Below are 27,410 nucleotides of genomic sequence, written 5' to 3'. Positions count from 1 at the left end.
GGTTCAGTAGGTTGCTCTCAGCCATGCTGGCTGGAGCAGCCTCCTGTTTCCACCATCTACCAGTGGGGACCATCCTTCTGGTCATAAAACCTCTGTCGGGAATTTCTATGTTTCACAGTGTTATTTAGGTGTGTGTGGGGTTTTATGTTAGTGCAGCTTGTGGTCCTGGGTTCCTGTGGGATGTCTGGTGTGTGCTGTGTTCGTTGGTGTCTGAACCGCAGCACCTGCACATGGGATCCAGGGTTTGTTGTCTGTGGCAGCTGAGTGATGTGTTGGTTCCATTTGCCTGTCACTGCCATAAGTCTGTTATTGTATTCCCCTGTGTTGCTTGGCCGTTGAGACTCCTGCTCCCCCGTTCCTAGGAGGAGCAGGTCGTCTCACTCTGTCCCCTAGTACAGGGCCGACTTGAGGGCTCGTAGGGACTTTAAGGTTCCGGCGTATGAGTCCTCCTACCACCAAGGTCGGCTCATACAGATAGGAGACATGGTCAGCGTTAGGGACGCAATAGGAGGTGACCTGCTCCCTAACTCTGTGGTCCCGGCCAAGGGGTAACCCTACCATCTCCTGGCACCGCACGGCTGGGGGTTTCCCCCACCGCCAGCCGTGACAGTATGACCAGAATGGCTCCTCACCTGGTCTCCTTCGTAAGAGGGTGAAGCATGCATCCATTGACCGTTGGGGTGCATGCGCGTTCTCCGGAGGGAGAGCGTTACGGGGTTCACCGTTAACGGCGCGGTTGGTGGCTTTTCCCCGCCACCTTGCTAACCGTGTCCGTGTTGGTGACCCCTCGTCCCTCTCAGGGTTCCTATCTCTGGTCGTCTGCTGGCAGCATTCCTTTGGTGTTCCGGCAGGTGTGCTGGTTGGGGAGTGTCTGCTGGCAGCGACCTGGAGTAGGAACGTTCTCCCTGAGTTGGATGCGGTGTCCTGTTTTCTTCCTCCAGACTGCTTTGTTGGCTGGCGACCTGGGACTGTTGTGTACGGTCCAGGTCTGTTGGCGGCAGTTCTGGGGGGGAGATACGGGCATCTGTCGGGTGTCCTGTGCTCCTCCTCCGGACTGCTTTGTTGGCTGGCGACCTGGGACTGTTGTGTACGGTCCAGGTCTGTTGGCGGCAGTCCTGGGGGGAGATACGGGCATCTGTCTGGCAGTGCCTCCAGTTGTTCTCCCTTCCAGTCTGCTTTGTTGGCTGGCAACCTGGGACTGTTGTGTACGGTCCAGGTTTGTTGGCGGCAGCACTGGAGGGAGACACTGGTGATTAGCAGGCATTGCCCCTCCCCCCCTCCCTGTTGTTTGGTCCCACCAGCTTCCCTTTTCAGTTGGGGGGGGCTTTGAGGGGAGGGAGTGTCACGACCTTTGGTCATGGTCGTGACTTCTTGTGACCGCATGCAGTTGCCTGCGGTCTAGGTGTGGTTGCCGCTGGCAACATTGGATATGTGGCAGCAGCGCTGCCTGAGCGGTGTTAGGCAGCTTGCTGCGGTAGGCATGCGGTTGCACCTGGCAACCTCTCCTTTAGGTGTGCCTTTTATTGGTGGGCACAGTGTGTTTGTTGTGTGTGGACACTGTTCCTTTTAGTTGCTGTCTTCCCTTCCCTTCTGTGGTGTTGGAAGGGTTAATTCCCTTCCCAGTGTGTCTGTGAGTCACTGGGTGTGTCTGACCGGTGGGTGGGGCCACTTGGCCTATAAAGCCTCAGTTCCTGGCTTGGTTCAGTAGGTTGCTCTCAGCCATGCTGGCTGGAGCAGCCTCCTGTTTCCACCATCTACCAGTGGGGACCATCCTTCTGGTCATAAAACCTCTGTCGGGAATTTCTATGTTTCACAGTGTTATTTAGGTGTGTGTGGGGTTTTATGTTAGTGCAGCTTGTGGTCCTGGGTTCCTGTGGGATGTCTGGTGTGTGCTGTGTTCGTTGGTGTCTGAACCGCAGCACCTGCACATGGGATCCAGGGTTTGTTGTCTGTGGCAGGTGAGTGATGTGTTGGTTCCATTTGCCTGTCACTGCCATAAGTCTGTTATTGTATTCCCCTGTGTTGCTTGGCCGTTGAGACTCCTGCTCCCCCGTTCCTAGGAGGAGCAGGTCGTCTCACTCTGTCCCCTAGTACAGGGCCGACTTGAGGGCTCGTAGGGACTTTAAGGTTCCGGCGTATGAGTCCTCCTACCACCAAGGTCGGCTCATACAGATAGGAGACAGGGTCAGCGTTAGGGACGCAATAGGAGGTGACCTGCTCCCTAACTCTGTGGTCCCGGCCAAGGGGTAACCCTACCATCTCCTGGCACCGCACGGCTGGGGGTTTCCCCCACCGCCAGCCGTGACAGCAGGTAGTGGCAGTGCATCACATAGGGATTCAAACGACACCAAAGTATTCCCTGTGTCCTACTCCGACCCTTCACTCTTTATACTAGAAATAGAACAGAATATCAGTATTTTCCCCAGAATGACCCTTTAACCCTTTAATGACCGGAATGTTTTGGGCCTTGGTGATCAATCAATTTTTATACGTTTTCATTGTTGCCTTCTAACAGCTCGAACTTTTTTATTTTTCCGTCAGCGTAGTCATAGGGCTTGTTTTTTGTGTGCCAAATTTTGCAGGCCTTAATTTGTTTGCATAAATAACATCATAACTTTATTCTTTCGGTCAGTATGATGACAGCGATACACAATATATTTTTTTTTTACGGTTTACACAATGAAAACTTTTCTTAAATAAATTAGATGATAATTGTGTATTGTAATTTTGTTACGGATGCAGAGATACCAAATACTGTATGTGGTGGGGATTTTATTTTTGTCGTTTTTTTCCAGTGAAAATATATTTTTTTCAATGGAAAAAGGTGTATTTTTTTAACTTGAGAGATTTTCTTATTTAATAAAACTTTAACTTTTTTCACTATTTACTAGTTCAACAAGCAGACTTTATCCATGCGATATTTTGATCACTTCTGTAATAAACTGTACTACTTTAACAGTACAGTGTATTACACTGTCAGTGAAATATTGACAGTCACGAGCAGGATGCGCCAGAGAGGCGCAGCCTGATAGGGATACAATAAAGGCAGGCCTGGGGCCTTCATTAGGCTCTTAGGTGCGACAAGCGAATACATCAACACCCTGTAATCTTGTTTGTGGGATCCTGATGGGAAACAGAGAGAGTCCCCTCCCTCTAAACCACTTAGATGCCTCATTCTAAGGGGTTAAATGGCCTGGATCAGTGCTTCAGTCGATGTATCCCGGCTCTCATGTGAGAGCTGAACCCCAACTCTCCGCTGCACGGAAGACTCACTATAATAATGTGGTGGCTTAGGCTAAGGTCCCTTGGTGACGCCATAAAAAGGCATCTTAGTGGTCACAAAGGGGTTAAATAGGGGGGACTGCCATGTAAGACAGGTACGCTGTCCTGGTTCAAGGTTAGGATTCTGGTGGCAGATGGGCCCAGCACAGGGAGTACCATGTCACAACTGAGGTCAAGGTTTCTCCTACACTATATTTTCATTTGTGATGCTGAATAAAAGGTGGCACATTCCACGTTTTTTTCCCAAAACCAAAAGGTGTTTTCTTATTTATGAAAGCTCAAGTCTATGGGGAGGTTAGCATGTGCACCCCTTAGTGGTGGAAGGTGATAAAAAAATATATATATGTGCATATATATTGAACCTTAACGGCGCTGCTGCAGAAGACAGGACTCAGGTGCATAAAATAAAGTTGGTTCTTTATTTGATATTATCAAATAAAGAACCAACTTTATTTTATGCACCTGAGTCCTGTCTTCTGCAGCAGCGCCGTTAAGGTTCAATATATATGCACATATATATATTTTTTTATCACCTTCCACCACTATCCAATTCCGGACACCGTACCCCACGGCTACCGGCAAGGACCTAGGCAGCAGCAGCAGTCACCCCCGCAAGCTGGACGGGCCTACTACCAGCTAAAGCAATCCAGAGGAGTTGTGCCTTCTCACAACCATACACGGTAAGCGCAATCAGTGCTTTGGTGGTTTTTATAAAAATACCACACGGTTTTACACACGAGGCGCTGCCTCCTGTTTTTTCTCTCTTGTTTTATCTATGTGCACCCCTTAGGCAGGGCTGGCATTAGGTAATTGCCCAGGGCCCCCATCATCTAAGGGGCCCCCAGCTTCACTGCTGCTGAACGGCAGACCACTGACAGTCGGGACTCAGGCAGTGTTACTGAAGAGTCGGGACTCTGGTTCCTGGCTTAGGAGTCCCTGCTCTGACTCCATATATGGCTGTGTCCATATATGGAGCCAGTGTTATGAACATGAAGGGGGTATCCCCAAGCATTAGTCAGTATGCTGGACAACCTGTGTATTCAAGACTTATTTAGCTTCTATTTTTGAAACATTTCTGCCAGGATTCGAACTTACAACCATTAAAGTCAAGAACCTTAACCACTGAGCTATAGAGTTCAAAGTTAAACTGTTGCAGAAAAATCTCATAGTAGTTTGTCATGTATTAGGTATTTATATACAGTAGAAGTATCATTTTATATATTTTTAGTAATTGCAAAAAAATGTATGGCACAAAATAAATATGTAATTACAAAAAAATATATAAAATGATACCTCTGATATATATGAATGCAAAAACATATGGGAAATTACCAATGAAGTTTTAGCCATAAAATTTTTTAGCAGTTTAACATGGAGCTCTATAGCTCAGTGGTTAAGATTCTTACCTTTAATGTAGATGGCTGTGAGTAAATTTTTTGCAGGAGCTCATTTTTTGTGGGACGATCTGTGATTTTAGACAATACCATTTTGGGTTTTGTATGACTTGATCACTTTTTATTCAATTTTCTTGGGAGATAAAGTGAAAAACGGCAAATCAACCTATTTTTCCTGTTATGTCATTCACTATATGGGCTAACTTTTTAAATATTTTAATAGTAATGGCGTTTTCGTAGGCGGCGGTGCCCATAATGTGTTTTTTTTTTTGTTTATTTTTATTTTGGGGAAAAGGGGGGTGATTTTAGTTTTTTGTATATTTTCAAAACTTATTTTTTTACTTTTTGTTAGGACCCCAAGTGGACCACAACTTGCAATCATCAGACTGCAACGTATACAGAATAATGGAAATTGCTCCATTATTCTGTATAGAAATCACTGAATCACAGTTCAGTGCTGCCACCCAGTGGCCTGAACTGGGAAATACTAATAATGAGCCTGGAAGCCTAGTACAGGCTGTGGTTCATTATTACAACAGGGTGCTTTCCCCGATCTCTGCTGGGAGAAAGCGCGCCTGAACAGCAAGGCCACGCTTCCGTTTTTTAACACTCTCAGATGCCATGGTGACATTTGACCATGGCATCCTAGTGGTTAAATGTCCAGGTCAGTATTACTGCAAATCATGGACATTGGCCATAACAGGTACCCGGCTGCTATGGCACCCACTCCTCTCCAGAGTGGGCACTATCTTTAAAGACCTGACTTGCGCTGCGCATTTGTCAGAAGGGGGTTAATATGCACATGATCCAAATGTGTATAGGACAGAGCTTTCTTTCTGCATGGACACTGGAGCTCGTGGAGGTACTTTGTGGGAGAAGGGTTGTGTATGCCTGCAAGCGGCTGGGTGAGGTGGGTCTAGTGGTGTGCAGTGCAGTCCTGGCGTACATGCTATATGACGACCAGCTCCATTGCTGTTGCTTTTTGTGAGGGAGGGGGAATCATTTCTGTGAGGGGTGGGACATGTGGCGTATTCTGGGACCATGAGGGTGCAGATCTGTGTCAGGAGCTTTATGGGGTGTAAATCTGTGAGGGGGGCCAGAATCGACAGAATGTAACTGTGTTGTTAGTACATTAATACAAGATTTGGGGCCCCACTTTTGATTTTGCCCTTAGGGTATGGCCCCATGTTCAAATTTTCTGATGCAGTTTTTAAACTTAAAACCGCGAGTAGATTTAAAATATACTTTTTAAACTTTCTCTCCTTTTATGATCCACACCTGATTCTGGCTTCAAAAACTGCATAAAAAAACCTGAGCGTGTGGCAGCGCCCTTAAAGCATACTAATAGCGTCACACTTTTGGAACCCTCACACAATACACATTAGATGAAAAACGTATCCTCACGCCATTCACCAATATTCATCCATCAGTTTATTTCGCTGAATACATATCTATAATCGGTATAAAACATAGGGGGCATGATCCAAAAGGCTTTTGCTCCTATGATCGTCATGATGGCTGTTTTCATCCAGGTGCTCGCAATGTTTTATACCTAATTATGGAGCGTATTACCAAGCGTAACAAACTGATGGACTAATATCGGTGAGTGCGGTGACCATAATTCTATCTACAGTACACTGTGGGGTAGATCTTTTATTGGATGTTCCTGTGTTGGACACTTGATGACTGTGGTATCGGACACATGAGAAGCAACTTGGTGTAGTCAGGATAAATCTCTCTTTTGGCACATTTTTTTTATATATGTCTCCTTACCAACAAGCATCACAAGAGTGAAAAAAATATATATATACTACAGCACTGCTTCGGTTGGCAGAAATCTTCTTGTGTACTGTGAGACCAGTTTTTACATTTTGTACCGTCAATCGGCATACACTTTTGATGCATAAGATGCATTACTTACCGCAGAGGTCTTAGAGTCCGAAGAAGTCTCAATACTCGTAACATTCCCAGAATCTTTGTGCCGCTATCAGAAACCATTGACACGAGAATGTCGATTAATGAAATCAGGACAAGCATTCCATCCAGAACATTCCAACTACTTCTCAGATAAGCTTTGCCACCAAAACACAAGTTGAGGGCCACCACCTGCAAGGAAAGAGCGACGCATCAAGCAGAATCTTCTCATTGTTAAATTGAATGTGTGATAAGGTGAACTGTTTCAGTTAACCCCATAGCACTGGAATAAAAGGCTGATTTTGGGCAATGCCCACTATTCCCAGTACATCTTGGAGACATAATTATCTCTGAAGTCCCAGGACAAGAACGTACATCACTGGGGGCATTCAAATGTAATCATTTTGCAGATTTAATGGGATCTGAAAGCCCCAGAGCCAATAATTCTGCCCTAGAACTTTCACATGTAATTACATAAGAGGACAAAATGAAGAGGGGCGAGGGGAGGGGGCAAAATCTGAACATAATCTGAACAAAATAAATCTAAATTGGGTATACAATAAAAGCTTGAGGTCTTCTTACCTTTACTGTCATTTCCGCCAAAAAAATCAAAGTAAAAATGTAGTTGGATAACGTTAGGAATATTCTTTCCTGAAACAGATAAATATAGCAATTATTCCGCGACCTCCTGGCTCAGATCAAGTCTTAAAAACAGCACAGATGGCATTAAATAATACATGGGCACACATTTTCCTTCCTGGCCAAGCGTTTTTTTTTCCTAATTGCTTACACCTCAAAAGAAAGAAAATTGCAATTTTTTTTTTTACAAGACTGAAAGTGGTATAAAAAAAACTTTTTGGAAAAGTCAAAAGCGTTTTGGAAATAGCTAAAAAGTTGCAAAACGGCACTTGCGACAAAACGCGCAACACATCTTAACCATTCCCGCCCCACCCCGGTCTTTGCTTTTTGGTTCCTCTCGGCACACAGGAAATGCCCACTCAGCCGGTCACTGTCAGCAGCAGCATTTTTCTGTGTGTTGAGAGAAGTAGAGACCAGAGGGGACCTGGGGAGTTTAGTATGCCTTATTTTGTTTGTAATGCCAATCTGAACCTTTAAAAAAAAATGATAGGTCGGACCACCTCTTTAGCACTCACAAACTATGCTTTTGTGGCCAGGACAGCGATATTTTGCAATGCAACCTTTTTCAATTAGGAAGCATTCACAATAGAGTGTTTTGATGCTTTTGATGGGATTCCACAACTATTTTTCATCTTTCGTATAGTCTGTTCTCCACTGACTTCATTTCGATGGGGTTGAGATGAAATACAGACACAGCCCATGGCACTGCATCTGGAAACAAAGCAGACCCTGATTTCTTTTTTCTACACTCGGACAGCCCCTTGAAGTGCTGTATTTAACTTAGAATTGAAAGAAGCAAAGAAATTTCCAACTGTCCATAATTCAGGGGAATATTATGGATGATTTGTTTTCTTATGGCGGTTTTCAGGACTTAAGGTAACCATTGACGACTTATCCTTCGAAAGACTGACGAGCACCAACTTCTGGCAACCCTATGGAGCTGCTGTGCAAACGGAGCAGCACAGTTCTGTACATGGTGTAGTGGCTGTCACTGGTTACAGTCAGGTGAATGGCAGCAATGACTCAGTAACCAGGCATGGCCATGACACACACACACATGCTTGGACCCCACCAATTTGATAGTGATGGCCTATCTTAAGGATAAGTCAACAGTGAACTGGAATACCCCTTTAAAGGGGTTGTCTGGGTTCAGATGCTCCAATGCTCTCTAAATTGCGCAGGGCAAGGGGTTTTTCATTAGGTCTGGTGATGTACCAGGGTCTGCTAGGCAGAGGCGTCAGCCTAGCAGTGAGCCCGGTGACATCACCGGCACTAATGTGCAGGCTTTAGCACTGCCGTAGCCTGTAAATAGGCTAGGGCAGCGCTAAAGCCCACCCATTAGTGCCGATGATGTCACGGGGAAAACTGCTAGGCTGAAGCCTCTGCCTAGCAGTGAAAAATCTTAACGATACAGTGCAGGGCAAGGGAGAGCATCGGAGCATGAAATGCTCCAATGCTCATATCCGAGGGGCCGGAGGAGTGAAAGGTTGAGCTATGAACCCGGACAACCCCTTTAATGGGGACCTAAACCATTGCTAAAACCAAGAAGGTGCAGGAGAACTTCTCAGAGTACTCTGCAGGCCTGGGTTTTATCGACTTTTCCAGTGTGCAGAGTACACATTGCATATACTTTCTATGGATCTGTATTCTGCATGCTGGAAAAGCAGAGCAGAGCTGATGAAACCTGAAGGTGCAGAGCGCTCTGAGAAGTGCTGCAGCACCCCTGTAATAAAAGATTTTAGGTCCTCTTAGTTTTCAGAAAAAGTTTGATATGTCCTAGGGATATAGCAAAAGTTTTAATCGGTGGGAGTCTGAGTGCTGAGACCTCACAGAACAAGGAGAGAGAGGCGCTGGTATAATGCACTCTCTCTCCATGCTGCAGGAGAAGAAGTGAGATAGACTCATCGGAAACTTTGTGGGTCCTTCTCGAATCTGTCTCCTGCAGTGAGAAGACAGCAATAAGCCAGTGCTCCTCTCACCTCATTCTAGCTATAGGTGGTGGGGGTCTCAGCGCTCAATGCCACCATGCCTTTCACATTTCGCAAACATTTTATGTAAACTCACTGACCCTTTAATATTTTGCCGTGTCCACCTACCATGGTGCCGCACAGATATTACCACTAGCTTCCTGATATACTTACAGCACTATTAGGGTCTATTTTAGGTCTTTCCATTGCAATAGTAATGCAGTTCAGAAATATAATGACTAATACGACGTGATCAAACATCCGGTGGGTGATGATTTTATTGCACATTAGGCGGAACCTGTCAAAAGAAGAAAATAAAAAAATTATTTACATTTATTATCTGTATTCTGATTGTGAGCGTAAATACATTTTCTACTTTTACTATGAACATGCGGAAGACATCACATGCCTTACCTGCTCTTTTATACAAAACTACAGGATTGGACAAGAAAACTACCCGCGTGTCTATTTGGAGCTGGTTTCAAGAACACATTAGTAAACGGCAAAAACAACAATTTCCTAATTCAAAGGCAATGATCAAATTTACGGCCCCAGGGAATTTTTTATGAAAAAAATATGTAACTTTGCAATAGGCCTTAAAGGGGTTGTGTCACTTCAGCAAATGGCCTTTATCGTGTAGAGAAAGTTAATACAAGGCCCTTACCAATGTATTGTGATTGTCCATATTGCCTCCTTTGATGGCTGGATTCATTTTTCCATCACATTATACACAGCTCGTTTTCCATGGTTACTACCACCCTGCAATCCATCAGTAGTGGTCGTGCTTGCACATTACAGGAAAAAGCAACAGCCTATCTGGGGACTGGGATAGGGGGAGTGCGCATACGCTTGCATGAGATCCCGTCCTGGCACCTCGTGCTGCAGCGGTGGTCGTAATGGAAAAATGAATGAACAGAGCTGTGATACCAAGCACAACCACTATACAACGTATGGCGCTGTGCTTGGAAAGTTGAGAGAAGACCACGGCGCTAAAGGAGTGCTGATGCAAAGCTGATCGGCAAGAGTTCTGAGTGTTGGACCCCCACCGATCAGATACCAGAGGATAGGTCATCAGTATATAAGTCTCGGAAAATCCCTTTAAGACCTTGCAGAGAGCAAAGGTGTTAATTTGCTGTAGATCCCTCCTATTTTTGGCTCGCAGACTACATAAGGGTTGTGGTTTTCCTTTTCTCCTGATAGACACCAAGCAATGTGGGAGGGCTCCAGCTCCAGCCAGTTGCCTTACAGCCAGATACAGGTCAGATCCAAAGATAATGAGAAAAAGGAGGGGCATCGAAGGCAGATGATCTGTGCCAAATGCAGAATTATTCTTTATAGATTTCTCTCAGATTTAAAAAAGGATTGGCTAAAATTAGTAGGGGATATTAAGAGAGGAGTTTCTTGGGTACTTTTTACATTTAGTGATGCTTTAAATGATCTTCAGTCTTGCGTCCAATTACTGGATTGAGGACTGGGAATGGCTCTTTCATGCAAATGATCTCTCTTCTGAAAGGAAGAAAACTCTCTCTCTAGTGCCACCTATAGGTAGCTATCTCCGTCCATGTCCAACCCATAAAAGAGCCTTGAAAAGTGACTAAGATGGCTAATCTCCCTAATCGTGTTTCAAGCCTTTTTTCCAAACAGGACATTGACTTGTAGTCACCAACAACTGGAGTAGAGAGACAGATGTCCTCCTTCTGGAGGAGAGCTAATTTGCATACTTCTTCCCATTGAGCATTGCGTGTGATTCTCCAGACCCCAGCTGGATCTCCTTAATTAGAGGCAGTACACCCCCCAGATGAGTTATATCTGTGCCTGGGAAGACAGAAGAAGAACCCGTAGCTGTTCACATTGTGTTCCTGATGTGACATGACATGATTTACTAATATTATGCAGTCATCCAAACCACTGACCACTGGTCTGAATTAGTCTCCATTTCACAGGAATAATGGCCTGCAGACCCACAACAATGAAATACTGGGCTACCACAAAGCTGGCATCACTACTTGTCTGAACCCACACCGTGATGCCCCAAGACGCGTGCTGTCACTATGAGCAAATACAGATTGTTATAGCCCCCCCTGCTCGTCTGAGCAAGCCTCCCATTCACTATTCTTCTGTAATAGGTTACAGGGCTGGAGGCGAGACCAAGGTTTCTGACGGACAACACCTACTTGGAATAAGGGGGGAACATGTAAAGGGACCAAGTCTCTCTTTCCTTGCACCAGTCGGGGAGATGCGCCGTTATCCAGGCTTTTAATCTTTCAGTCTTGCTCTGTAAAAAGAAAAATTAACGTTTTTGGTGATTTTACACACGGGCAAGGGAAGCAAAACGTTCTGAAAACACACTGTAAAGTATAATGCAGCGGATTACGTACTACCAAATGGTAGATTATGATGATCCAATGCCTATTGAAAGGGGTTTTCTGGTTTTAGGTTACTCATGCTTAAATTGGGCAATTTTCTAAATTTCTATACTTTGGAGTTTATTAAGTTGCTAGGGCATCCGTCGGCAGATTTGTGCCTATGAAACTGGCGGACCTGTTGGCAGCTGAAGGCGTCTGTGTTGGTCCTATGTGCCCGCATTGCTGAGAAAAATGAAGTTTTAATTAGGGATGAGTGAACCGACTTTAGATAAAACATCCGAAGTCGATTGGCATAAAACTTTCTTCCAATACTGTACGGAGCAGGAGCTCCGAGGAGCCGAAGTTATTGCTTCGCAAAGTCTCGTAAAAAAAAAAAAAAAACATTTTCCGAACTCTGCTTCGGTTTCAAGTGGTATCGGCTGCTCTGGAACAAAGATTTTCTATGGGGACAAACAATCGCTGAATTGTTCACTTGTCTCCATACAGCGGAGATGATGGCGGCATGTAAATGCAGCTCTCACCTCCGCTGATGATCTGACAGTGATCGGAAGCTCCAGCTTCCTTCCTGGTCATCTGAAAGATAATTGGTCTGTCCAGAAGGGCCCTAAGAGGAGCAAATCCCTGATAAATATGTTATACCAATGAGACCATCTTTTTTTGTTGCTTCACCACAGAGTGGATTAGTTCTGTAGTAAATCAATGACGCTCATAAAGGAGCCATGACAGCAGTGGCAGATTCTATTTTAAACCGGTATTGGTGAATCCCGACAGGCCCCATTGACGATAATGAGGTCCGTGGGGTTCTGGTATTATTTAAGCCAGGAACAGTGCTGTCGACATTGTTAGTTTTGCCGTTGGAAATGGTGGAAAGCCAAAAGGAAACCCAGATGGAGCCCGTTAATGTGTTAACAGAGCCTGAAGGTCTCTTTGTAGAATTTAGGTTTTCTTCATGCGGATGCAATTCTGGTAAAAGGTCTTCACCAAATGAATGGAAGTCAATTTTTTAATAAACTTTGTGGTTCAGATCTTCCCCAAGTCTAAGAGTTATATTGGCTGTTAGAAGAAACGTTCTCGCTTAAAGGGGTTTTCTGGGATTTTGCAGACATAGGACATGTTCTATTTTTTTTGTGGAACAGAGGTGCAGATCGGGAAGTGCGGATCCGCAAATGTGGATGCAAACAGCGCATTCCGGCCACATTGAAAATGAATGGGTCCGCACCTGTTCCGCAAAATTGCGGAACGGATGCGGACCCATTTTGCGGGCGTGTGAATGGACCCTAAATCCAACACACATATGAAAGTCAGGCTTATAGAGCTCCAAATCTCCAGCAAAGACTAAGGGGGAAATCTATCACAGACTCGAGATTTAGGGCAGACTATGATGCCCCCTGCACTGCCGGAGGATACGCCTTATTTGTGATGAGGCACACACCTTGTCATAAACTAGCACAGCTAGGGCAGTCTATGCGCCTAAACTGCCATAGATTTCTGTCCTCAACACAGAAGAAAAATATAATAGGGCCACTGTCCCTCCCCACATCCCCTCTTCTGTAACGTGGTGAGGGTGGCTGAAAAAACTCCACTTGTGCAAAAATTGCTGGTCAAGTAGTGTTAAAAAAGTTCTGAACATGCTGTTTGCAACTTTTTTACGCTAGAAAAGCGGCATGAGGGTAATGAAAACTTCCCCCTAAAGATATAAAAGAGAACATGCTGTCTGCCTGCACTCTCCACTAGGGGGCGCATAAGAGCTAAGTGTATACTGTTAGGCTACATCTACACCTGTTGGATGTGACATAGATCGGCACAGATTCCACAGCAAAATCCATGGCAAATCTGAAACAGCTCCCCCTTGTGGTGACAGCAACAAGCCAGCATATAAACCTTTAAAGAAAATCTGTTAGCAGTTTTGACATGCTACTGCCAACAGCAGTCTGGGGATAGCAGCGCAAACATACTTTTTGTGGAGTTTTTATTATCAGGAGCAGTTAGAATATGACGTTTTATTCGGAAAATGTCTGCTCATTATGGAGTGCACATTGCATTGAGCTGCTTCACGGTCCCACCTCTCTGCTCAGTGAGTGACAGCTGTAGTGGTCTCCTGGTTGGATGCTACAGCTGTCACTCAGAGCAGAGGGGAGGGGCTGTGAAACAACTCAATGCAGAGGGCACTTCACAGTAAAGCTCCTCCTCCTTGGCACTTGCAGGAGCAGAACCTGCTAGAATAAAGGCCCACATTTACAATACTTCTGAAAAAAGCTTCATAAAAGGTATGTCTCTGTTGTTCTCCCCAGCCTTGGCAGCAGTTTAGCATGGTCAAAACTGCTGACAGATTCACTTTAAAGGGGTTGTCCAGGTTCAGAACCCGGACATAACCTCTTCTTCACTCATTCATCATGTCTGAGTGGAGCATCAGAGTAGTTCTTGCTCCGATGCTCCCCTTGCACTGCACAAACAAGGTCAGTTTTCTTTACTGCCGATGACGTACTGGGCTTCAGATGAGTATGCTAGGCGGAGACTTATGCCTAGCAGTGATCCCGGTGACGTCATGGCACAAATGGGTTGTCTATAGTGCTGTCGGAGGCTCTAAAACAGCCTAGGGCAGTGCTGTAGACCGCCCATTTGTGCCGGTGACGTCACTGGGATCACTGCTAGGCGGAAGCCTCAGCCTAGCATAGTGAGGATGTAAACAAAACAGACCTTATCCTGCGCAATGCAGTGCAGGGCAAGGGGCCATGAGGGCAAGAAATGCTCCGATGCTCATCTCAGACATGCTAAATGACTGAAGAAGAGGTTATGCCCGGGTTCAGCTCTGAACCTGGACAACCCCGTAAATCTATATCAATGCAGGGTATCTGTAGCTTTGTATCAGAAATATAAACATATTAATAAACATAGAATTTGGGACCTAAAACAACAAAATAATAGATGTAATTTCACTTTAACTACTTGCATTCTCCATGTAATACCAATTCTGGAACAACTCTATGTTGTGTCATTCCTTCATTATTCCTGCTAGAAGTTATGAATGAATAGTTAGCAGTTTGCCATGAAGGTCCAGCTGGATGTTACCAGTTAGAGGCAGGTCTCTGCACAACGACAGACCTTGTCAGTTGGAGGACACACCCACAACTGGTAACACCCATCTGGACCTTTGTGGCAAACTGCAAGCAATTCATTCATAATTCTAGCAGGAATAATAAATGAATGGCACAAGACAGAGCCATAAGAATTGATGCTCCAGAATTGTTATTACAAGCGGACATGTCGGGAGAGGTCACAGCAGGTCCTCTTTGTCCCCATTCGATATAGAAATCCTTACCATGTTCGCATCGTCGTCGATATTATTGCTGTAATCAAGTTTGGGATCCTCGAGATGAGGCTGAGGTGTCACATTAGGCAGCACAGTTTTCCCATTGCAGCCCTGATAATCTACAGGAAAGCTGGGTTTATTCTGCAACGCATAAGCGTAAGGAACGTGCAAAGTGTCAAGTGCTTCTCTTTTGCCCACCAAGTCCATCACATTGCAAGAAGAGCCTTTACGAATGGACACCTCCTCATCGGACGTCTCGCCCTCTGAGCTCTCCTTCCCATCAGCGGAGAGCAAGGACTTATGTTCCCCGCTCTGCACTTGCCGCTTGATGCTGGAGGCTCGGCCGATGCTGTTCCAACTAGACCTTCGGCTGTTCCAGCTACACACGGCGCCCCAGGAGCTATGCGTGGAATTCCGAGCGCTGGGCTGAAAGAACAAGAGTAGAGCTTAGTGTTTTCTTCTTCCTAAGAGAAGATCTGTACGGCAGACGTGAAGAACTCTTCAATCCCTACCATAGACTTGATCTCACTGCCATGAGGTCCATCAGAAACGCTGCTCTGTCTCCTAGAGTCGCAACTCAGTGAGAGTTCTCCAAACAGAGCATTTTTTGGCACAGGCATAGGGGTGGCAGCTGTATGAATGATGAGGGGTGGTTGTAAATTGGTCTTCACCTCCGGTAATCCATGTAATGGAGTAACTAAAAGAGAGAGTTAACGTGGAATAAGCTGCAGCAATTCTAAAGCGCTTCTAATGCAAAACGTGCATCTTTCAGCAGTTTTGTTTCTATGACACTGGCTGACCTATTGGCAGCTGGAGGCATCTGTGTTGGTCGCACGTTAATATGTGTCCGCATTGCTGAGAAAAATTAAGTTTTAATATATGCAAATGAGTTTCTAGGAGCAAAGGGGGCGTTGCCATTACACCTAGAGGCTCTGCTCTCTCTGGTACTGCTGCGTCCTCTGCACTTGGACAGGGCCGGGCGGTGACAATGTTATCACGGCTGACCCTATCAATCAAAGTGCAGAGGTTGCAGAGAGAGCAGAGCCTCTAGGTGTAACGGTAACGCCCCCGTTGCTCCTAGAGGTTCATTTGCATATTTTAAAACATCATTTTTCTCTGCAATGTGGGCACATGTGAACATGGGACCAACACAGATGTCTTCAACTGCCAAGCGCACATGTAACAGGTCCGCCAGTGTCATAGGTATAAGAGGACCTTTGGGCTCCCCAGACAGGTCTATATGTGTAATCCCCATGAATCAACAACTCTGGAATATTTTTTCTTCGATCTCTGCGCTGTGCATTCCTCTGTTATTGTTCCTGCAAACAAATCAACAAATTGGCAACTTGAGGGTTACCATTCCCAAAGTGTCAAAGGGGTGTGTCCCTACATAGCACAGACTGGAGAAGGTCAGAGTGTGTAGGGTCACACCTCCCACTGGTAACGCCCAGTTGTCAATGTCTTCATACATTTCTAGGAGGATTAACTGAGAAAGGGCACAATGCAGAGTTCTAAAACCATATGTTCCAAAGGGAAATGCAAGGGCCTATGAAACAAAAAGTGTCAGAAGAGCCGTCAGGTCCGCTTTAACGATAGAGTTACGGTTTTCTTGAGCTACTTGGAAACTCGTTTCAATATGTGGAGCATGATGGAAGTAAAGAGAAAAGGACGCATCAATCATGGTTTTTGCATAAAAACATACTTTATGCAATTTATGCAAGTTGTACCTAAATAGTCATCCCCATGCAATGACACAACTTCACTGAGACATGTTAGAAAATATCACTGGGAGCTGAGACCCCTGGTTAAGGCAGTCTACTGACTGCTGTGCCCTATAAATGTCTATGGTCGCATCTCAGAGGATGTCTCCGGGGCGGACTGGGAACATAAAGAAAACTAAAAGTCGCCTCATTTTGTAGATGGGTCCAAATTGACAGAAGGCGGGACAACAGAAGTAGGCGGGACCGGCAATACTGCAGTGTAAAACAAGATACCGCCCCAGCAGAACCAAACAACACAGTGCAGCACAATATACCGCCCCAGCAGAACCAAATACCACAGTGCAGCACAATATACTGCCCCAGCAGATCCAAATACCACAGTGCAGCATAATATACTGCCCCAGCAGAACCAAACAACACAGTGCAGCACAATATACTGCCCCAGCAGAACCAAATACCACAGTGCAGCACAATATACTGCCCCAGCAGAACCAAACAACACAGTGCAGCACAATATACCACCCCAGCAGAACCAAACAACACAGTGCAGCACAATATACCACCCCAGCAGAACCAAATACCACAGTGTAGCACAATATACTGTCCCAGCCGAACCAAATACCACAGTTCAGCACATATACTGCCCCAGCCGAACCAAATACCACAGTGCAGCACAATATACTGCCCCAGCAGAACCAAATACCACAGTGCAGCACAATATACTGCCCCAGCAGAACCAAATACCACAGTGTAGCACATATACTGCCCCAGCAGAACCAAGTACCACAGTGCAGCACATATACTGCCCCAGCAGAACCAAATACCACAGTGCAGCACAATATACTGCCCCAGCAGAACCAAATACCACAGTGCAGCACATATACTGCCCCAGCAGAACCAAATACCACAGTGCAGCACATATACTGCCCCAGCCGAACCAAATACCACAGTGCAGCACAATATACTGCCCCAGCAGAACCAAATACCACAGTGCAGCACATATACTGCCCCAGCAGAACCAAGTACCACAGTGCAGCACAATATACTGTCCCAGCAGAACCAAATACCACAGTGCAGCACAATATACTGCCCAAGCAGAACCAAATACCACAGTGCAGCACAATATACTGCCCCAGCAGAACCAAATACCACAGTGCAGCACAATATACTGCCCCAGCAGAACCAAATACCACAGCGCAGCACAATATACTGCCCCAGCAGAAACAAATACCACAGTGTAGCACAATATACTGCCTCAGCAGAACCAAATACCACAGTGCAGCACAATATACTGCCCCAGGAGAACCAAATACCACAGTGCAGCACAATATACTGCCCCAGCAGAACCAGATACCACCGTGCAGCAAAATTTACTGCCCCAGCAGAACCAGATACCACAGTGCAGCACGTAATACTGCCCCAGCAGAACCAAACACCACAGTGTAGCACAATATACTGCCCCAGCAGAACCAAATACCACAGTGCAGCACAATATACTGCCCCAGCAGAACCAAATACCATAGTGCAGCACAATATACTGCCCTAGCAGAACCAAATACCACAGTTCACCACAATATACCGCCCCAGCAGAACCAAATACCACAATGCAGCACAAAATACTGCCTCTACAAAACCAAATACCAAGGTGCAACACAAAATACTGCCATCCACAGTATGGAGCTGTATCATTGTCCTGAAAATGGCAATACAGTTGAATTCAGAAAGGCACCTGTGGCCGCTGGCCAGGTGTATAAGTGCCTGATGCTCCTACATTAATCAATGCTGAGAAGATCAGAATCTTTATGGAGGGCTTCGGTGGCCCTCTGGGAATCAGCCCACTGGGAAATTTTCCTGTAGAGTCTATGACCAGTCCGCCCATGGATGTTCCCCTTGGTGGACTTGAGCCATCCAGGCATCTGACTTTAATATTTAAGTCTGTAATAAAACTAAATAAAAATCATACTTACCTCATCCATTTGATCACGAAGAGCCCGCAGCCGCCATCTTGATTGAAGATCCACAGCAAAATCTTGCACGGCCTGTCATCACATCGGGAGGCGTGGTGACATCATACGTCGCCGCTTATGTGATTTTGTGTGGGATCTTCAATCAAGATGGCGGCAGTGGGCTCTTCTCGCTCAAATGGATAAGGTACTGTATGTTTAATTTTATTTTTTACCCCATTTCAGGGAAAATCGGTTTGTTACCATGAAGCATGAGGAGATTTGGCTTCGTGGCGAATCAAAATTTCCCTGAAATTCGGATCAAGGTCCACTTTTGGACTTCGATTCGCTGAATACAATTGATGGCCTATCCTGAGGATAGGTCACCAATATCAAAATACTGGAAAAGCCCTTAAAGAATGCACTAATTTGGTTTCGACAGTGTCTAGGTTGGATAAAAATGGTGGATAAAAACCAGCAGTTTTTCCAACTATATATATATTGTGATGTGGAGGCGCAGGTGTTCACAGTTGTATTGGTTTCCCCTCTCCCATACAGTTGTACAGAACATTATTCTTACTCACAAGACACATTGGAAAGGCTTTTGCGCAGTCCACATTCATCTGCAGCACTTTCAGAACCAGACAGGGAGCCGCCACCCTGCAAATTAACAAGATAAGGCAACAGTTATTTTATCTGTCCCCGCTTTATACTAGATTCACATCCACAACGAAACATCTTATTATCATAATCACTTAGTAATCATTGGGTTATGGCCCGCAGATTTGAGTTTGGTTTCAGGCAGCACTACTTCCAATCATGGTATGTTGGGTGCACTTTGATGGTGGAACCACCACTTCTTATCCAAATGTGCACAGCCGGCTTGAGGTGACTTTACTCAGACCCAATAAAAATGTTGCTAATGCAAATTATGACCCAACATTTCTAGTATCACCTACCTCTCATCAGGCATGTGGTAATGTAGGGTGCTGGCACTGACACAGATCCCACAGTCAGTGCTTTGTGAGTTGCTGGGGCTACCACTGTCTTTATGGCCTCACAAGGTCTTCTGCCATCTGCACTGAACCTGAGTCCATGTCGGTATCCTATGTTACACCATGCCTGATGATAGTTGTTGTGTCATAATTTGCATCAGCGATGCTTTAAAAAAAACTCCCTTTAAAGAGGTTGCTCAACCCAGTGGGCCCTTTGGGCAGACCCCCCAGCATGGTCGGCCTGTTGAGGGAATCATATTTACCCAATCCTATTTGCTCCCCCGTTCCGCTGTACGTCTCCCCGTGTCAACATCTAAGGTGTAGGGACTCAGTGACTAGTGTTGATCACGAATATTCGAATTGCTAATTTTAATCGCGAATATCGGCACTTCGAGAATTTGCGAATATTTAGAATATCGCTAAATATATTCGTAATTGCGAATTTTAGATTTTTGGGAAAATACCAGTTTGTATGCAAATTTTATGCGAATTTTCGCAATCAAGAAAATAATGCCTGGAGATTACGAATTCGCGAATATATTCCGAATATTCGCCCAAATATTTGCGAAATATCACAAATTCGAATATTGCTCCTGTCGCTCATCACTATCAGTGACATAATGCATGGTAGACATATCACAGTGACATGACGCATGGTAGACACATCACTACTGCTGCCAGTCATTAACAGCAGAAGCTACGTGACCTGTGTCAAACTGGATGTTGGGATGGGGAGATCTGAGAGCTGCAGCTGCGTGGAGAGGGGTGAAGAAGCCGGAACTCTGCAGCAGGGATCAGGTAAATATGATTCCCTCGTCAGGTCTTCCCATGTTGGGGAGTCTGCCTGAAAGAACCACAGGATTGAACAACCCCTTTAAGCACCATCAGTGTGCCTTCCCTTTACTTTTCTTGGTTGTAAACCTCTAACTTGACCCTTTGCATATGCCTGCTCCATTTTTGCGGATCTATCCTAGGCTCACCATGAGATGACCACATTCAACACCAGTTTTCCATCTATCCTACAAATATAACATCAAGACAAATGCCTAGAACTGAGTTTCACAAAAAACAAGAGATTAAAGCAGGCATGTGCTCACCACAAGTGAGTCTATAGGCAGGTGTATGCAACTTAGGTGTGCACTCATATCTTCTCTTTTGGAGACTTCCTGTAAGAAAACCTAGAATTAATCTAGCACTTGTAGAGTCTAATGGATTACACATTTCCATGAAAGGGGTTTTCCTGTCTTTAAAAATTGTGTGTAAATCTTTTAACTGCAGTATGGTTTATCACTTATTAGTGTCCTGTCTATAGTTGACACGCCTTGATAAAGCTGTGTTCACATTTGCATCAGAAGCTCTGTTAGGAACCCTTGTTATAGATTATGTTGCATTTGAAGGAAAACTCAGTAGGACCTGACATTCCCTGGGAAATGGGGTTGGTCAGGCACCCTTGGTGTCTACCATGTGAGAGGTCTGGATCTGCATTGTGGTTTCCATTATAGAGACCATGATGAAGATGTGAACAAGGTCTAAGCCGGGCTCCCATACAGTAACATAACCACATTCCTGGTGCAGATCTCCTGCTTTTATGACCTCCCATACTCTCCTTGGCCCTTCTCTCCTTGTTTTTGGATGAGTTTTGATCTGAAGATTGCAGATCATCTTGCAGTGTCTGAGTAGCAGGGCATTGTCAGTGAGTAGCAAAATATGGTCTCAGTAGCGTGTGTTGACTCTTAAGACAGTAGTAGAGTAATTACAGTACTACTTTACACTGTGTAATAAAGGGGCATGAAGGCAACTGCAAATACAGACAAAGTTTGTGAGAAGGGAGATACATATTGGAAATCCCACATAAAGTAAGCTCTGGTAGCATTAATACAACTGTGCTGCACAGAGCTAAGCAATCTAATAAAAGCCAAAATGACTACTTCTGAAATTTGGTGCCTATTTTCAGTGATATATTGCATTTTTATCTCCTTTTTGGTGATTATTTTTAATTGCAGTGTCTTGAATGATAATGAGGACCCTTGATGCGCCTTGCAAGTTTGTGTACTGTACTTAGTAGGCACTGGATCACACCAGTTATGGCCATTAGCAATGGGCTATTATATAGCATGGTGCACCTCATGTAACCCTATAGCTGCCACCACATAGTAGCCTTACCTCTGTGCATTTAGAAAGCTAAACACCCACCCCTCCTTGTTGATGGGAGTTGTGTGGGTGGATGTTCATCAGTATTTTGTACCTGAGGAGCCTCCGTCATATACCATTGGTGCCTGGCTGTATCGCGCAGTGAACTAGGGTTTTAACCTTGTATCGCTAAGTATGACATTTTTTCAGTGATATATGACATTTAGGCTGCCTGCACATGGCGCAGATTAAGTGTGGCTTTTCCACGCAGATTACATGCGGTAAAACTGCAGCGTAATACAGTACTAACAAAGTGTGTGAGACTAGACAGAGATTTATATGAGATTTCATAGGTGAGGAAATTGACCCGAGTGCGGATTTTGAAATCTGCAGTATGTCAATAGTTGTTGCGTTGTTTTGTGCGGATTTCACCTTTTTTAATGGATGGGTGAGATCTGCAGAAAATCTGTATCAAATCTGCACGAAAAACTGCATAAAAACCACACCAAATCCATCATAGATAGTGCTGATTTATGGGGGCATTTTTGTGCAATTTTGGTACTGATTCCTTGAAGACTTTTTGCACACAAATCTGCATCATATGTAGCCACCCTAAAAATGATATCTGTGCTTTTCTGTATTTTCCATGATCGTGAAAACTTGTTTCACTTTAAACTTACATATACACTTGTAAATTGTAAGTATTTGAAGGACTTGCCAACAGTCCATTTATGCTTAGTATTTCTCTGCATTTTCAAGATCAAGATTTACTGTCTACAGATGGTAAAGCTCTGTCATGAACAAATTTAAAGTTTTTATATGCAAAATGTTATTTTTTTATGTCATTTATTCTTTTCCTAATACCGTACATACAGAAAAAGATGGTCATTTCAATGGGACGAGCTCCACATAGGCCATGTCACCTAGGAACATGACATCACTGGCCTAGAAAGAGGCCTCAACCCAACACCAGAGCGCCACAGCTGATCAGTGGGGGTATCAGGAGTCAGACCCCCTAACGATCAGGTATTGATGACCTATTATGAGGACAGGTCATCAATATATTGTCCCAGAAAACCCATTTAATATTATATAATAATATAGTTATATAGTTATTATAGGGCTTAGGTAGAGATTTTTGTTTTTAACAGGAGCCTCTTTTCATAGACTTCTTCATTGTGCCGATCTTCCTTGTTATTCCTTGAGGAAAGGTAGGAATAAATAGATAACTGGGCGTTACCAGTTAGGTGATTCGCTACACAATCTGTCCAAGCAGTTCTGACTGTGTAGGGACACGCCCTTTTGACACGGAGAGGGGTAAAACCCAGTTCTCAATTTATTCCTAAATTTCTAGGAGCAAAAAGAGAGGAATGGAGCAATGCAGCCTTCTAAAAAAGATGCTCCAAAATTGTTATTACATGGGGAACACAATATTTAATAAAACAGACATGTTTATTACTGAAGACATCCTCAGGATAAGATATCAGCTTCTGATCGGTGGGTGTCCGATTCCCGACACCCCCGCCGATCAGTGGCCTCTTCGTAGGCCAGTGACGTCACATCCATCGTTCACATAGCCTAGACGCAGCACTTTGCCTGTAACACGCCGGTGATTGGTGGGGCTGCCGGCTGTTGGACCACCACCGATCACATACTGATAGTATTTAACACTCGGACAACCATGGATGTTTTCATGAGAATGCACAATTGTTTCCGTACCGCACACAGTAGTAAATATCTGGAAATATAATGTGCGCTCAGTTAAGGGATTTTCCCATCATTCCTAGGCCGTACCCCCCCCCCCCCCTCCATGAATATAAACAATTATTAGAATAAAACATACACCAAAATCATCTGAAATGATAAAACCTGAATTATTTGTGGAACAGGAATGTATAAGCTGGAAGTAATGATGCTGGAATGATGAATTGAGTAAGTAATAGTCCTTGTTGTTATGATAAACGGTCCCTGTCTATGGCAGACGCTGCGGCTGACGGTTCCTTACACTCAGCACAAAACCCACTTTGTGGAAACTGAATTGAAATTATGTGAATGTAAAATGTTGAGATTAACAGAATGGCCGGTGCATGCGGCTTGTAAACCTACGTTCACAGCAGCGTTGTGAATCCGATAGAGGATCAGGCTACTGGGGCTCACCGTTTCCGGTAATTGCCGGACACAATCGTGTACCGCTAGATCCCCATTGACTATAATGGGATCCGACCGGTTTCTGGCATAAATGTTTTTGTCTGCCCGACAGCTCATCGGATTCACAAGGCTACTGTGAATGTACACACTGTGAAAAACTGTTTGCGGGTATCTCGTGCGGTCCCTATATATCCCTATTAAGGTAGGAAGCGCATTGTTTATGAAGTAGGTGCTAGACTGGACACAAAACCAGTTATGCATATACATGAAATATACTAAAATTATTGCCATGTTCGTTCACATTATATACAGGGGGTAATGTTCATAATAATAGTTCATTGAAAAAAGGTTTCAGATTTGTGCCAAGTCCTATTTCAAATTCTAAAAAAAATGTTCCTCCAGTTTTAAAATAGAAAGTTCACAGCCAGCTTTGAACCTCATGTGCAACCCCTTTGTGGGGTCTTTCCCGTCAACGTTCAGACGACGGATCTCTCCTTCTCCACTCACTAGCAGGGAGTTGTAATCACTATCTGCCCTGTGACAGGTAGAGTGCAGCTGCGGCCCGGTCACAGTCACTATTTCTACCTGCAAGCTCACATTACATCTGTACGTCTCCACTGTCCCCTCTTAGTAGACTCCTGTGGTCAGGGACGGACTTGGAACTTAAAGTGGCCCTGGAAAAAAAAACTAAAAGTGGCCCCATGTTGTAGGTGGGCTCAAATTGACAGAAAGTGGGACAACACAAGGCAGGGGCAACATATACAGGTCCTTCTAAAAAAATTAGCATATTGTGATAAAGTTCATTATTTTCTGTAATGTACTGATAAACATTAGACTTTCATATATTTTAGATTCATTACACACAACTGAAGTAGTTCAAGCCTTTTATTGTTTTAATATTGATGATTTTGGCATACAGCTCATGAAAACCCAAAATTCTTATCTAAAAAAATTAGCATATTTCATCCGACCAATAAAAGAAAAGTGTTTTTAATACAAAAAAAGTCAACCTTCAAATAATTATGTTCAGTTCTGCACTCAATACTTGGTCGGGAATCCTTTTGCAGAAATGACTGCTTCAATGCGGCGTGGCATGGAGGCAATCAGCCTGTGGCACTGCTGAGGTGTTATGGAGGCCCAGGATGCGATAGCGGCCTTAAGCTCATCCAGAGTGTTGGGTCTTGCGTCTCTCAACTTTCTCTTCCCAATATCCCACAGATTCTCTATGGGGTTCAGGTCAGGAGAGTTGGCAGGCCAATTGAGCACAGTAATACCATGGTCAGTAAACCATTTACCAGTGGTTTTGGCACTGTGAGCAGGTGCCAGGTTGTGCTGAAAAATGAAATCTTCATCTCCATAAAGCTTTTCAGCAGATGGAAGCATGAAGTGCTCCAAAATCTCCTGATAGCTAGCTGCATTGACCCTGCCCTTGATAAAACACAGTGGACCAACACCAGCAGCTGACATGGCACCCCAGACCATCACTGACTGTGGGTACTTGACACTGGACTTCAGGAATTTTGGCATTTCCCTCTCCCCAGTCTTCCTCCAGACTCTGGCACCTTGATTTCCGAATGACATGCAAAATTTGCTTTCATCCGAAAAAAGTACTTTGGACCACTGAGCAACAGTCCAGTGCTGCTTCTCTGTAGCCCAGGTCAGGCGCTTCTGCCGCTGTTTCTGGTTCAAAAGTGGCTTGACCTGGGGAATGCGGCACCTGTAGCCCATTTCCTGCACACGCCTGTACACGGTGGCTCTGGATGTTTCTACTCCAGACTCAGTCCACTGCTTCCGCAGGTCCCCCAAGGTCTGGAATCGGTCCTTCTCCACAATCTTCCTCAGGGTCCGGTCACCTCTTCTCGTTGTGCAGCGTTTTCTGCCACACTTTTTCCTTCTCACAGACTTCCCACTGAGGTGCCTTCATACAGCACTCTGGGAACAGCCTATTCGTTCAGAAATTTCTTTCTGTGTCTTACCCTCTTGCTTGAGGGTGACAATGATGGCCTTCTGGACAGCAGTCAGGTCGGCAGTCTTACCCATGATTGCGGTTTGGAGTAATGAACCAGGCTGGGTGTTTTTAAAAGCCTCAGGAATCTTTTGCAGGTGTTTAGAGTTAATTAGTTGATTCAGATGATTAGGTGAATAGCTCGTTTAGAGAACCTTTTCATGATATGCTAATTTTTTTAGATAGGAAATTTGGGGTTTTCATGAGCTGTATGCCAAAATCATCAATATTAAAACAATAAAAGGCTTGAACTACTTCAGTTGTGTGTAATGAATCTAAAATATATGAAAGTCTAATGTTTATCAGTACATTACAGAAAATAATGAACTTTATCACAATATGCTAATTTTTTTAGAAGGACCTGTATATGCAGGGAGAACAGAAGTAGGCAGAGACAGCAATACCACAGTGCAGAACACTATACCGCCCCAGCAGAACCAAATACCACAGGGCAGCACAAAATACTGCCACCTGTGCCACAGTATTCAACTAAGGATGACGATACAGTTGAATTCAGGAGGGCACCTGCGACCACTTGCCAGGTGCATAGGAGAGAATCAGAACGTTATGCACCCGGCTGGTGGATGTAAAGAGGGCTTGGGTGGCCCCCCAAGGCATTGGCCCATCGGGAAATTTCCCGTTAGGGGTCTATGGCCAATCCGCCCTTGCTTGTGTTCCCATCTGTCTCACAATGCCTCAGGGACAAACAGTTAGCAGAGCCCCTGTACAAGAACAGTATTGGGTCTCTTGTTCTGGAATAGCTTGTTATAGAGCATGCTTTGACTTTTTATTTTTTAAGAAACTAATACATTTGAACTATGAAATTCCTTTGCTCATTTGCTTATATTCAGTAGACAGGTTTACTTTAAAGTGACTACCTATAGGAACTTTGATTCGGGACTCTTGTAATAAGACCTGGTTGATTAATACATTGGCAAAATGGATGTTAATATTACGTATGGTCTTTAATTTTTTTGTGACATCTGTAAGCATAGTCAATGTTATGTCCTTCACCGCTGATCTGCTGCAATATCGATCTCCTTTTGGAAATGAGTGGCAGGGAAGGCATTGCAAGGTTGTTATAAGACATTACTAGTGCAGTAGTCATAAATGACAATTAGATACCACTGCAGTACCTGTCTATAAGGCAGAGCATGTGACTGCTACGGGGCCCGAAGGAAAGGTCATACGGTGCTGAATTCCTTCTTTTTCCACTGTGAAAACTCCAGAACTAAGGAGGAGCTCAGTTCAAACAAATGATTACTGCCTCCATTACAGTCAATTGCAACTGCATACATTACTATGCACTGAGCTCCCCTAGTGGTGGCTACAGGTTGTCAGCTTTGTAAAAGATAGGAAGCAGCAGATTTATCAGTGTATTTATACCAGTTGTCTGACGTGAATGCACTGAGAAATATTGTGTTCGGAGTGAGTTCCATATTTACGAAGCACCTGTTCTGCTGACGTAGAAGCGGGTGAGGCCAAGGGTGATTTCTTTTTATTACAATTTAAAAAAATATATATGTTGTCCACTTTAAAAAAATCTTTGCTTTGACGTAGCCGTAAGGTGAAACGCGCGTCGAGGTTGTGCGCCCA

The 27,410-nt window shown here is 44.5% G+C and overlaps 1 protein-coding gene across 1 annotated transcript in view; it reads right to left on the bottom strand.

The window, feature by feature from the left end:
• Positions 1-27,410, bottom strand: part of CACNA1G (calcium voltage-gated channel subunit alpha1 G) — a 294,602-nt gene that overhangs the window by 98,487 nt on the left and 168,705 nt on the right. The window contains 8 exon segments of the mRNA XM_044297004.1: positions 6,598-6,782; positions 7,173-7,241; positions 9,371-9,494; positions 11,371-11,471; positions 14,882-15,298; positions 15,385-15,569; positions 19,121-19,196; positions 20,629-20,697. Coding sequence (XP_044152939.1) covers positions 6,598-6,782; positions 7,173-7,241; positions 9,371-9,494; positions 11,371-11,471; positions 14,882-15,298; positions 15,385-15,569; positions 19,121-19,196; positions 20,629-20,697 — 1,226 coding nt within the window.

This window comes from Bufo gargarizans, chromosome 6 (genome assembly GCF_014858855.1).
Source record: "Bufo gargarizans isolate SCDJY-AF-19 chromosome 6, ASM1485885v1, whole genome shotgun sequence".
Lineage (NCBI taxonomy): Eukaryota > Metazoa > Chordata > Amphibia > Anura > Bufonidae > Bufo > Bufo gargarizans.
Note: the sequence above shows the minus strand (reverse complement) of the source record. Positions and strands in the feature narration are given on the sequence as shown.